At 27.3% G+C, this 14552-nt stretch overlaps 1 protein-coding gene and 1 long non-coding RNA gene across 2 annotated transcripts; both read right to left on the reverse strand.

Annotated features, from left to right (window-relative positions):
• Positions 1-3433: 3433 nt before the first annotated feature.
• Positions 3434-9138, reverse strand: LOC127071849 (uncharacterized). Its single transcript, XM_051011604.1, has 3 exons — positions 9022-9138; positions 7032-7428; positions 3434-4702 (listed from the first exon to the last, which is right to left on the reverse strand). The coding sequence occupies exons 2-3, from the start codon at positions 7348-7350 to the stop codon at positions 4695-4697; spliced, it is 327 nt and encodes a 108-aa protein (XP_050867561.1). The 5' UTR covers positions 7351-7428; positions 9022-9138; the 3' UTR covers positions 3434-4694.
• A 2936-nt stretch (positions 9139-12074) lies between these two features.
• LOC127071854 (uncharacterized) lies at positions 12075-14255 on the reverse strand. Its single transcript, XR_007785258.1, has 3 exons — positions 13374-14255; positions 12935-13106; positions 12075-12479 (listed from the first exon to the last, which is right to left on the reverse strand). It is a non-coding gene; the product is annotated as an uncharacterized LOC127071854 (long non-coding RNA).
• Positions 14256-14552: the final 297 nt, after the last annotated feature.

Raw genomic sequence — 14552 nt, forward strand, 5'->3', positions numbered from 1 at the left:
AGATGGAATATTTTATATAAATATAACGAGTAACTTTAAAGAAGAAATCTTCAAAAGAAATTCTTTGAGAAATTTTTCTACGTATGACCTTTGGGAACGTATACATTTCTTCCATTATTTTCATTCGAACGGACTACTGGTTGGATTTGAGGGCGCTTTACGAAGAAAAAACCTTTGCTTTTTATCTGACTTTTTTTCGAACGTTTTACGATGTTTTCTAAGACGTACTCGAGGTATACGATCGAAGCTTTGCTTTTAATCTAACTCACCGTCTCGTTGCTCTCTTCGATAGAAAACTAAGTAAGATTTTCAAGCTACCAAAAGACGACTCGACGACTGACCAGTTAAAAGAAATAGAAGCAAAGATTCGATTGATTACAATTATGAGAATTTTATTACGATTTATAAAGTGTTTTACAAAATTTTACGGTACATTTGATGTTGTATTTTCGATAAAAAAAAAGGACGAAAACAAAATTGAATTCATTTTTACTTCTCGTAAATTAATATAATTTCGAAATGTCCGGGAAACGTGACAATTTTTAGTTACAATAAAAAAAAATATATATATATTATTGGTTATGAATGATTATTTTTGTTAAAAAAAAAGAAAAATATTGTCGGAATTAAAAAACCTACATGATCTATTCTCTGTTTGAACAACGTCATTTCTTTTTGCTTGATTTGAACAAAATTGGTTCTTAATTTATCCATGATGATTTAAATCCATCGCGTTAGGAAATTAGACTAAACGTGGAATTGGTAAAAATACAATTTTCTTTTAATATTATGTAATAATCATTGGACACAATTAGTAATTTCGTAAAAATCTTTGAAAACATTTATCAGTCGAGATATTTGTAAATCAAAAGTTTTAAAAATATCCAACTCTTCTTTTTCTTTTTGTACATTTTTATTTACGAAACGATCTATTACTTGATTAAAAATTTTGGAACATCAAAATCTTCCAATACATAGAATTTCATTTGATTTGAATTTCTCTTCAAACAGATCTTCGAGTTCGAATAATCATTTGATTTATTTCTTAATTTCCAAATGAAAAGATTTTTAATCGTATAAAATATATATTTTTATACGACAATTTTATACGTACAATGTATTTATATAACATTAATTGTCTCTTATCATTAATTCTATTATAACAACGATAGTTTCCCTGTATTCTCATTTTATATATAATAAAGAAGTACGAAAGTTCATTTAAACAAATAAATAAATAAACAAAGAAATGATTAAATTAATGACAAATTCAACGTTTACATATAACAATCATTCAAAAAATATCATATCTTTTCTGAATGCAAAGAACAACGATAACATATCAAGAAAAGATCGATAAAGCGATCGTTTTACAAAAGTTCAATTTGATTTTCTACAAGGTTTCTTTGAGAATCAAAACGAAGGGCGAGATGCCCTTTGATTTCTGTTCGGATAAGTTTCGCGTACATTTCTCGTTCGGTTCGGATAACGGACGATATCGAAAACCGTTCTTTTCTGTAATAGTGAACGAGTAAAACGACCATTAATCTGATCCACATCCTTTCTCTCTCTCTCTCTCTCTCTCTCTCTCTCTCTCTCTCTCTCTCTTTCTCTCTCTCTCTTTCTTTCTTTCTTTCTCTTTCTTTCTTTCTTCTACCATTCCTACATGTCTCCGAACTATTTTACTTCTTTCCGTTTCGTCGGTGAGCGCGAATGAACATTAATTATCGGAAAAAGACCGTACAAAAACGTTAAGCTCATAGTGGCTGTCGCGTTATCTTCCGAAATCCTGATATCTATGTATGTAGGTGCAAGAACCAATGGAGATGGCTCTTTTATCTTCCGACTATGTGAGAAAATCAAGCATTTCTCTATGTTCTAGGAACATCTGGATTAACCCTTTATAACAGAGTTTCTCAACCTTCTTTCGAATAAACACATCTCCCATTTTTAGGTACACTAGATACACCAGAAAGTTACACAGAGTTTTTCAAAATTTTTTCTAATCTTTCGACTCAGTTGATTTCTTTTCAACGATAGTACCGATTAAAAATTTTTCTAATATAAAATTTATGATATCACGGATTCAAAATTTGTGTAATATAAAATTTGAAAGAAACATTTCGTTCTATAAACCTTTATTAATCCACTACGATAGAATTTTTCAACACCTTTTTTTTAACTTTCCGACTCAGTTGATTTCTTTTTAACGATTATGTCGATTACAAATTTTTTTAATATAAAATTAGATATAAATATATTAAATTGAAAGGAACATTTCGTTCTATAAATATTTATTAATACATTACGACAGAGTTTTTCTTTTTTTTTAATCTTTCGACTCAGTTGATTTCTTTTTAACGATAGTATCGATTAAAAATTTTTCTAATATAAAATTTGAAAAAAGTATTTCGTTCTAGGAACATGTCGATTAATCCTCTGTAACAGAGTTCCTCAACTTTTTTTTGACCGTCTGACCCAATTACCATGAGTTTTTATTACGTCTCGTAAATCATTCATCATTTCTGTCACGTTATCAATGGATAGTATAAAAATATATATCGAGTTTTATACATATATATCATATTAAAATTAAATCTTCAATTAATTATTATTTACAATTAAAAACAATTTTTATTTAAATTTAATATAACATTATTATAAATGAAATTATTATCCCATTTTAAAAACAATTTGTTTCATTTTTTTTTTTAGAGAATTATTTGAATTTTGTAAATTAAAAATTTCTACACAAATACACGCATATATAAATAAGAAGTATATTATTAATCATAGCGATTAATATTATTAGTTAATACGTTACATAACTATATTTCTTTTCAATAATATAGCCGATTCAAACGCTTATGATATAAATTTTAGAAAAAAGAACTTGATGAATTGCAATCACTGTATATCATTTTAAAGATATACATAATCCAATATTAGATTAGATATTCATAGGTTGAGAAACGCTGCTATATAAAACGTGATATAAATTTCAAATCATACACTCGTATATCAGTATGTTTCTACATCTTATTTCAGTTTTTCATCATAAAAATGAATGGTTAGTTCGTATAATAAAATGTCGATTTTTTTCATGCATTAATTACGCTAACAATAAGTACGGATCGAATCAAAAAGCTTTTAAAGGATTTTAAAAAACGATTATTCTTTTGAGAGACATTTTACGCTAATATTTTTCTTTCGATTATACAATTAATCGAGGAAAAAGAGTAACAGATTCCTGAAATCATATAGGAATTTTTAATACCCTGTATACAATTAATACGAATTATAGAATGAATTACGAATTATATAATTTTCTTTTTCTTTTTATAAATCAAATAAAATTGAATTATAATGGATTAACTTCGGCATGCTCGACGGAAATATTTTTGGATAAAATTGAATAAAGGACTCAATAGTGTATTCAGTTCATAAAAACAATTTTATTTTATATATTGTATTATTTGTTTACGATAAAAATTTACATTCTTTATTTTTTATTTATTTCACTTTATTTTATGTTATTTTATTTTTTATTTTTTCATGCGTTTGCTAAGCATTCCCTTGCGTTTTAGTATATTTTTTATTCTGTACCATAAAAAATACACATATCGTTTCACACAGTCTATTCTAAAGAAAATATAACACGTCGTAATAAAAAAAAAATTGTTACAGATAGTCATCCTAAAAGATATAATCGAATTAGATATATATACCGTGACACAAGAGTTCAAAGAATTGTACAGTATTCGAACGTAATAATGTTTTATTATTATTTACTCCAAAATTTGATTTTCTTTCCGCAAAACCAACCGACAGAAGGGATAGGGATAGGGGTCGTGGAATCTCTTTCGTCTGAACGAAAGATTTGATTTCCCTCGTCACCGGATTTCCTCGTGAAAATGCGAAAATGCAACTCTATCGGTATCTATTTTTCAAGGCGTACTCACCTCGAAGTCGACGAGAGAAAATCTCGTTAGCGTCAATGTCCGATCGAATATCCGTTGGTGAATTCGTTCGGTCTTTCATAGATATGCCACTGTCATTGGTTAGCTAACCATGTTCTTGTATCTACTATATTTCATATCGTAAAACAACGTGATTGACTGTTAATGCTGTTTATTTCATATATTACCATATTTTATATATAACCAAATCGAATTAAAACAAATTTGTACGTAGAACAAAGCAAAACTTTCGATATACGTTTATCATCATCGTAATCGTTCAATAATACATTTAACATTTTTTAAAACACGTATCTAACGATACATCTGATATTTCTAAGAATATCAATCGTATAGATATATTCATTTATTATAAAATTATATAGGGACAATAAGTAAATATAAAATATGATTTTCATATTTTTCCATAAGACACGTGTCGCTATATTTTATAATACTGAAATATCTGAAACTGTAAGACCGATCCATATTCCAAGAGGATTTCAGTAGTCTTAAGCTTATTGGCACGATGGTGACGTCGAGTTAGATGTTTCGTGTGAGAAGCTTCTCTCTCAGAGGCGCCAAAAGTGCTTCTGAAACTGAACGGCGCTCAACTTCGAAATTATTACTCGTTTACCAAGGTTTTATTGCTTCAATAATAAAAGTGAACGATATACCACATCTTCCCTTTTCTCATTCCATCTTTTCATTCCTGTACACGACGTTTCGTCCATTTTACGTAGCTGCGAAATATGATCGTTATTACGTATGTATAAAGTTATATGATTTCAGTATGTTGCTTGTATTAGCCATGTCTTTAATATCGAACTTGGTTTTATATATGTATGTTTCACATTCATACTCTGTCTCTTTCTTTCTCTCTCTCTCTCTTTCTCTCTGTCTTTTTATCTTTGTCTCTTTCTCTCTCTAATTTCTTAGAAATTTCCTTTTGTAAGGATTTTAGCTCACAAAGTGATGCAAGATGGTGGATAATCGATTGATATCAGATATATATATAATTATATGTATATGCTTTTTTCTTTTTTTTATAATTAAAAGTATTTTATTTAATTATTCTTTTTTCGATAAAAGAAATTATTATTATTTTAACATAAAACCATTATTTTTTGTTGTAATAAAAATAGTTTTATAACGTAATTTGTAATGACAATTTGTTTCATATTTCTTTTACAAATTTTCTATTCGATATTAGACAATCAATTTTTTATCTATGAAGTAATCATCATTAATATGATATTTTGTAAACAATATAATTGTAAACAATATTCAGGAATAATATGATAACATGCAAATATGATAATACGAATTTACTTTTTACTTTATCAATAATAAATTTTTATATTTGAAGTCTTTATTTTTTCTTTTTTTCTTTTTAAGTATCTGATATTAAGTTAACTTTTCCTACTCTTCTTCATTCACGTCCTTCACGTAAATTTTGTTTTTTTTGTTTTTTTTTATTATTTTCTTTTCTTCTTTTCCTTACTTCAGTTGAATTATTATTTTTCTTTCGACCTTTTCCCTCAATTTTTTTATTTTTTCAATTTTTCTTTTTTTTTAGATCGCAAAAAATTTCCTCTTTTACGACCGGTGCGTGTTAGAAGCAACATGAACGGAGTTCACAGCTATGATCGTGCACGTTCTCCTTGGGTTAAAGTAAATTTCTCTTTTTTTTTCTTCCCTAAGTAAAACGTTTAAAGTATTTACGTGGAGTCGAATCTAAGTCGAGCTTTTTTTTTATTATTATTATCATCGACTAAATATAACGTTCATAAGAATATACAAATATTTACATTTACGAATAAATGTGCACTAAAACAAAATTTTTATATCGTTCAACGTAACGGATATAACAAATAAATTAATTAAGATACACATCGTAACGTAAAAATTCTTGATAATTAATTTAAAAATATCATATTTATACGCACACATTTTTTTTATCATTCTTCCTGTAATATATCGTTTATAACATAATAAGCTAATTAAATGCGATGAATCAGACATATATAATTATTATAGATAAGGAAATGTTATCGCGTACGAAAGGAAACATTATCGATATCTATCTAAAACTAATTATTAAAAAAAAAAAAAATAATAATAATAATAATAAAATGCAACTTCAAGTCTTGTCGCTTATAAAAGTGCATCGTTTAATACTGAACTTCTTTGATTGTCCATCGTCGTTATAAATTCCCAACATCTTTGCAATAAAATGCAATTCAATCCAATATACTTGATATTATCAATTTCAACAAGTAAGACATAATGCAAATTATTATGATCGAAAATAAAAGCATCTTCACGCAAGAGGAACAAGTCGCTGTTGAAAAAATAAAAAATTCATTATTTAATATATATATGACACTTGCGTTTAAGCCGATAATAAAAAGAGTATTTTAATTTCAAACAGAATATCCAAATATTCACTTCGACTCGATTGATATTACAAAATAAAAAAAAAAGATAGATTAATTCAAGCTATTAGAACACTAATGGCTTCAAAATCATATTATTTAAGATAAAAAAAAAAAAGAAAAAAAAACAAGAATGATATACCTCGAATTTGTATTTTTACGAATTATCACGTAGCGATAAAATTTTATTCGAAAAGAAAATAAAAAAAGAAAAAACAAGAACACTGACATTGACGATCCTGATCGATCTTAAATAGATAATCTTAAAAATAATAATCGATCTTGAAATAATAATGATCTTGAAAAAATAATATCATTGTATTTTCCATTTTCCTCTTTGAACAAAAAAAAAGAAAAAATAAATGTCATCGTACTTTTCTCTTTAATATAACATACGATCAATATCGTTATATTTCTTCGAACCGTTTAACTTCTAATATCACTTTTCCTTTTTCCATATATATCTCAATACGTAGGAGATATTTAGATCTTCTGTTTTTAAATCGGAAATATTGAAGATACACACACACAGACATACAAACACACGCACATACACACATGTATATCTCTTGAAATTAGATAAAATATGGCGAGAGAAATGAAATATGAAAAAGAAAAGAAAACGATTATTTACCATTTTTATCTTTACGAGCTACGACTGCAGTGGTTACAACGCAGGACTGTGGTACTGATTGCACTTGATTCGTTTCTATTGGTACATATAGAGGATTGTAAGGCGATTGAGGCGAATTGTATTCCAAATAATTATTTGGAATTGTTGGTGGATACTGTCCCAACGTTCCCTGCTGTACATTTACGTTTGTACCGTAGGACTGTTGGCCGAACGGAGGAAGAGGAAAACTATTTTTTGAAGTAGACGGTTGGCTCACCGCTTCAGAGTACGATGGCGGTGCCGTGGGACTTATCGTTGATATTTGTGGTTGATAATGCATCTTTGTTGGGTAAATCGGTGACTGAGGAGAAAGAGGAGGTAACTCGTTCGTTCATATATTTGTAAGGTGTTTCGTTATCTGTAAATATCAGGTAAAAGAAAAATAAATAAATAAAGAAATAAATAAAGAAATAAAAAAGAACGAAAATTATTATCATCGTTTATTATTATTATCGTTTGTTAATAGAAAGAACTAAGTAGCATAATCTAATTCTTATTAATACTTAATAAATTGATTACTTCGTTAATTTATTACTGTCAAGTAATAAATGTATTAACACTGAATAAAATTAATACTTAATAATACTCTTAATAATTTTATTGTAAATTGATTTCTACTATTGACTTTGAACGAAGAATAGTATACGTATACGTATGTGCATGTTTGTTTGTGTTTGTGTGTTTGCCTTTGTGTGTATGTGTATTTAATGAGAGATAATTAATTATTCATTAGATTGAAAGTATAATATATTAGGTTGATTTTAATCTTCTCGTAGCACTTATGGGAATACTGTTGAAACTAATAAAATCATAAAAGAAATTTTAGTGAAAATATGATCTACGATGAGATATTAAAAGTGACGTCAAATGTGATATCATATTTTGCTTGAAATACCGGGATATTAAATTTGTGATTAAAAGCTATCATCTATTAATCCAAGTTCATACTCGATAGGAATGGTATATCAATCTACGTGAAATATACCAACATTGGCTACGGAATAAATAAGAAACTAGATAACAGGTTTAAAAGTTTAACAGACGTTTAATATCCTTTCTCTTTCCTTTTTTCTTCTTTTCCTTTCTCTTCTTTCATTTTCTTTTTCTCTTTCTTTCTCTCGAAGAAATTCGTAATTTAAATATATCGATGAGTATTCTAGAAAGATATTTTGAAACACAAATACACAAATAGATTACTACAGGAAACGAGTTATCATTATCGGTATTATCGCGTTATGATCTTTTCTCCTTATCTTTGATTATTTATTTTTCGCAAATATGTCCAGTTCGTAAAATTGATTAAAATGAATAGGTTACACACACACACACACACATATATTTTCATGAAAATAATTATTATAGTCTTACGCAATCATCACAATTATTCAGTAATATAATTTTTTCTAGGAAACGAAGAATAGCTTACGTAATTCACATAGAGAATAATGTTTTCATTTGCTTTTCTTATTACTATTTTCGTCTTTATAACAAATTAACGGCTAAAGTAACTTACGATAATTGGAAAATGAAGGTCTGCTAACGTTATAAAAAATTTCTTATCGTCGACGCGAGATAAGAGTTACTAGAATGCGCTTAACGGCATGTAAATTCCAACTAGAACATATACAATTTTTAAATCAGGATAAATTTTAAATCAAAATTTTCATATTCGTATCTGTGTGTGTGTGTGTGTGTGTGTGTATGTACATGTGTGAAGTATATTTCATATGTGTGTGTGTATGTATATGTGTATATATATATATTATTTATATTATTTATATGTATATTAAACAGCATCTATTCTAATGATTTAAATCTATTTATATGATCAATATAGTGAATAGATAAACAAATAGTTGATTAAGATAAAAAGTAAATTCCGGTTTTTTTTTTCGAATATATTATGAAATTTTATTTACAACGCAATTGAAAAAAGAAAAAGATAACTTACGTCTTTCTTTACCATACTGCGTTATATCAATATACCTCTGCGTAAGCTATCGACTGTTAACCAACACGTTCAGACGTATAACTGCTCGCTAATCGTTGAATGTCAACAGTTATACCAACGATATAGTTGGTAACATGCGACTCGATCGATCGAACGATCGCGCGGGAAATTCGAACGACTCGGAATTTATTTATTTATTTTTTCTATATTTAAATAAAAACGTAAGTTCCATTGTGTGTAAATTTAGATACATGACAAATTACTACGAAGTTATTTACGTTTCATAAATCATCCATCATTTCTGTCACGTTATCAATGGACGTTATAAATACATATTTCAAGTTATATATATATATATTAAATCATAAGTAAATTATCATTTAAAATTAAAAACACTTTTTATTTACATTTTAATATAATATTATTATAAATAAAATTGTTATTTAAGTTTAATAATAATTTGTTTTCGTAGAAAATAGTTTGAGATTAAAAATGTCTATACCCACGCACAAACACACACACACACACACACATATACATACATATATGCATATAAGAAATATATTATTATTCACTGCGATTATTATCATTAGTTAATCCGTTAAACAATTATATTTTGCCATTATCTATTGTTCTAATATATTCTTATCTATCGTAAGAAAGTTCTTTCAATGATTAAGATAGATTATCTCGTAATAATCAATACACATTTGTTATAACAATGATAGAATCGTACGGACATATTGATTAATTATCTTTAGTATTTGTTTAGTTACGATCGAATTAAAACATCGTCTAATAACAAAGCCATCTTTTCATTTTCTCTCTTTCCTTTTCTTTCCATTACATATATCTCTTTAACAAACTTACATATGTCTTAACGATTCTGATACGAGTAAGTTTTCTTCTGAAATAAATATATAACCATTCCAATGACTAATGATCCTAGCTATTAAGATAACAATCATCCTATTGCATGATTTGTTGACACAAATTATATAGATAACGTGAGAAATTAATATCAAAATAAATAATAAATGTCTTGACGAGTGGACTTTTATAAGAGTATATAAAAATTAAAAGTGACGAAGAATAAAAAAAAAAATACAAAGAAAAGGAAAACTGTATTAAAAAAAAAAAAATGAAAAATAAAACCAATAAAAAATATGATGGAATGTCACAGAGAAACAATGTGATATCACGATTTTAATTCATCTTAACGTTTGTGTCGTCATAATTGACGATATTTTCTTTATCGTTCTCTTTATACCTATCACCATTTTACACACAGTTGATCGTTCAAACTATTGGTAAGGAGCACGTAAGACAGATTATTGAACACTGGCTGTGTCGCGTACGTATTATCGTCGAGTTGTCGTGACATTGGATAAACGAAGCCGACAGGTGCCAGCTGCTTTGGCAATAAAAGTGACGCGACGATCCCTTTTTTCATCCATTTCTGTTTGAGACATATCTATGATATCCCTATTCACTTCTCTCTGTTTCTTATAATCAATGCCAACAAATCATACTGTCGAACGCAAGATTGTTTAATCTTTCAAGTATACGTAAATGGGATATTATAGAAATAAAAAGAAAAAAAGAAAGAGAGAAAGAAATTGCTCAGAATACATACATATAACTACCTGTTTAAGCCAACAAATTAACCTTGACGGAGCTATAAACGAGTTATTTTATTTTTCGTTTAGTGAATTGAGTTATGATCGTTCACTCTTAAAAGAGAAACTTTTTCTTCATTTTTTTTTCTTTTTCTCTTTTAAATTTTATTTCCTTTTTCCAATCTTATTTTAATGCTCGACATATGTCTTTCAAATATTTCTCTTTTATTTCTTATCACTTCAAAGGACATTTTATTTCTTTCTTTTTTTTCTTTTCCTTTCTTTTTTTTTTGCTTAAACTTTGTAAATCGCTAGCATATGATTAATAATATATCGATGTTATATTGTGGATACTTAAAAAATATATATATATATGTGTGTAAAAGAACTAAAAAAGAAAAAAAATGGAGAGTTTAAATCAAAAAACTGAATAGGTCAATAGGTTTGATCGATTCATCGGTAGATTAATTTAAATATTGTCTTAATTAATTAAAAAATAAATTTGAATTATGTCGTGGCATAAAATATATATTTTACAATTAAAGATTTATAAAACAAATTTACTTAAAAATTATGAGACATTTTTCGAACATAATTAACGAAACGTTTATGAATAATCGGCATTGATTTTGAATCTTTGTTTCATTTGAAACATTTTTAATCCATTACAAAGAATATAAAAAGAAGCAAATGGAAATCATTTGTAATATAAAAATGGAAAAAAAATGCGATTATAATCGAATCGTTTTTACGATATATATATATAATATTTACGATATTTTGAAATATTGAACTTTTATTTTAATATCCTGTATATTCTCGCGATGTATGGAAAAAAACACACACACAGAAAAATAACATAAAACTTAGGAAGTTATAAAAAACTTATTATAGAATAATATGGAAAAGATAATCAAGAGAAAATAAAATGTGTATTCGATACGACGCATTTTCATATATTCGCATCTTCCACGTTTCTTTATCAAAAAGTTGGCACGTACAAAAGGGGACCGTAGTTCGAACATAAAAGCGACTACGAAAGGAAAAATGGGTCGGCGCCGAGAATTTAATCAATGATTTCGACGCCGACTAGACTCCTTGTGACGCGTTTCTATGAAAAAAAAGAATAAAAAACAAAAAGAAAAGAAGATACATATAATTAATGCTCGCATAGTCAATGAGAAATTGACGATATCGACTAAGTACCTATATTTTTATTAAAAAAGACAAAAAAAAAAGAAAAAAGAAAGAGAAAAAGAAAAAATTACTTACGTCAATGGAAGCGAGAGAAATATTATAACTAGTATTTTCTTTATGATTAAATAATCATCAATCAATTTAATGTCGATATTGTATGTTTTAATCTCTGCATTTTTATTTTAATATTCTATATATTCGTCCGTAGTTTATCATTTATTGCGAAAAAGAAGGATAAAGATAAAAGAAAAAAGAAAAGGTGTTATCTTTGACAAAATTGTCTTTATTAAAAACGAATTCGCATAGTTTTATTCAGTACCTTATTCTTTATCATTCCCGATTGAGAATGAATCAATAACGATTCACAAAAGGAAAATTAAAATTATTTCGAAACACCAATTTCGTTTCCGTGCTTCCACTTCTTCCGTATCGCTTGCAATGGCAAACAATATCGGATTTTCTACCCACTTATTCGGCTATTTCCACTCAATTTCTTTTTTTTTTCTTCTCCCTTTTTCATTTATCTTCAATTTCAATAGTCGCCTTTCAAAAATTCATATATTTTTAACTCATTTATTTAACCATCCATTCGTGTATGTACTTAACAATCGATTTCTTTATTTCGTGCAATAGAGTAACATCCTGTATAACATCATGAATAAATTCAGTATAAGATTTGAAACAACAACGTGGGTCAAAAACTTTTGGATGATTTAAAAAAATCATATTTTTCAAGACTCTTTAAACTTAATTTCTTCCTAGCTTATAGAAAAGTCCTTAAGCTTGTAATTTCACGATATAAAAGATAATCAATCTAAAAAATTTCGGAAAAGTACAATTGATTTTTGAAAGCAATAAAAGACTTTTAGTCCAATCTATAAACATATGACCCGTCGTATATATCGATTATGATCTAAAACAATTTAAAGAAATTCGATAAATATTAATATAATTTAAATCAATTAATTGATTGCAATATGAATTAACTTGTTACTATTCTCGAAGGAAATGTTAAACAGAAAAAAAAGAAAGAAAAAGAATTAAAAAATTGAAAAGAAATACTACATTAAAATCGTGTTTTTTAAAATTCCACTTACTCAGTCACGTAGGCGTCGTTAACGTGTTCTTATGCTTATGCGTTTAGTTATAAGTCGTTTCGAAATTGTCAAAGGTCATAGTCCTAAATAGTCACGCCGCATAATTTCCTGAAGCAAAGGTGCTTGCCATCCGTGAGGAAGCAAGGGGACAACCTGACATGTAAGATAATTCCTAGCACACAGATATATATATATATATATATACACATATACACACACACACACGCGCATGTATATACATATGTATGCATATGCATATCGATATATTATACGAGCGCATAACATATGACATATGTTCATAGTACAATCTTGACGTTCCTAGCGAGATCCGATGTCATTGTTGAAAACATAAAAGTCACTCGAGATATTTTATCTCACGTTTCTACCGATCGATGTTTTTTCGAGACCGTCGATAAATTCTTTTTTCAGATCGATTTACCTTAGCTTATGAGTCCTTGGACACGTCTCATGAATATTTCGAAATTCTTCCAGATTTCTGTAACTTTATCTTCGCAAAATGTACGAAATTACAACGCAGCATTTTGAAATACACTTCTTTGATTCTAGTCACTGTTGTAAATAGATCTCTTGATTTGTTCAATTAATTCGTTTTTTCTTCTTTTTATCAAATTAAGATACTTCTATTCGAAATCGATTTATATATCCTGCGAATTTGCAAAATTTTATTTGTAGTTTATCCGGCAAGTCGAGTCGAACAGAATCGATTCGAATCGTTTTTAGTTTATTTTTATTGAATTTATTGTTATAATTCTTTCCTGTTCTTTCTTTTTTTCTTATTTTCTTTCTTGTACATAAATAATTGTACGGGTCGCAAAGAATAAAAAGAAAAAAAAAAAGAAAATAAAATACTAACGTTATTTTTCGACGTTGAGGTATAATCAGATAAAATTTGTTATAAGTATAGTAATAGAGTATTCCCGTAGAGTTCACTTTCACTGTCGGACACGCGATCTTCTTAGAGAGAAATAATTTTTACCGAATAGAATTACACCGAGTCATTTTTCATTCGTACTCACGGTCGTTCGTCGAACTCGACTAGTTTCTTTTACACTTTGTTTTATCTTAAATTGTTTCTTGCGAGTGATTTATCAGAATCGACCTTGCGAATCTTATTAACCTTGAACATTGATCCTCCTTAAGATTTCTATTTTGGAAAAGTGTAAATATAAACGTGCGATACCATCGGATTAGTGACACTTTTGAATTTAACCCTCTCTAATCCTATATTTGTTCATATCTAAAAAGAAGTAGTATAATATGAAAGAGGTACTATAATATACATTAGTATATGAATATATTATGCTATATTAAATATGAATAAATATACGTATACACGCGTTATACTATAATACTGTTATAAATTATATTATATAATAGTATTAATAATAGTATTATATAATATTATTACATATTACATATATGTGTGTTTGTTTGTAACTTTATAACATAAAAATATAATATCATAATTAATTACAAAAACTTAGAAATAAAGAAATTATACTTTATAACTTATATATTATAATATTGTAATATTATATCTTATATATAATTATATCATATAAGAACAATAATCATTTAACATTAACATTATATGAAC

This window comes from Vespula vulgaris, chromosome 23 (genome assembly GCF_905475345.1).
Source record: "Vespula vulgaris chromosome 23, iyVesVulg1.1, whole genome shotgun sequence".
Taxonomy (NCBI): domain Eukaryota; kingdom Metazoa; phylum Arthropoda; class Insecta; order Hymenoptera; family Vespidae; genus Vespula; species Vespula vulgaris.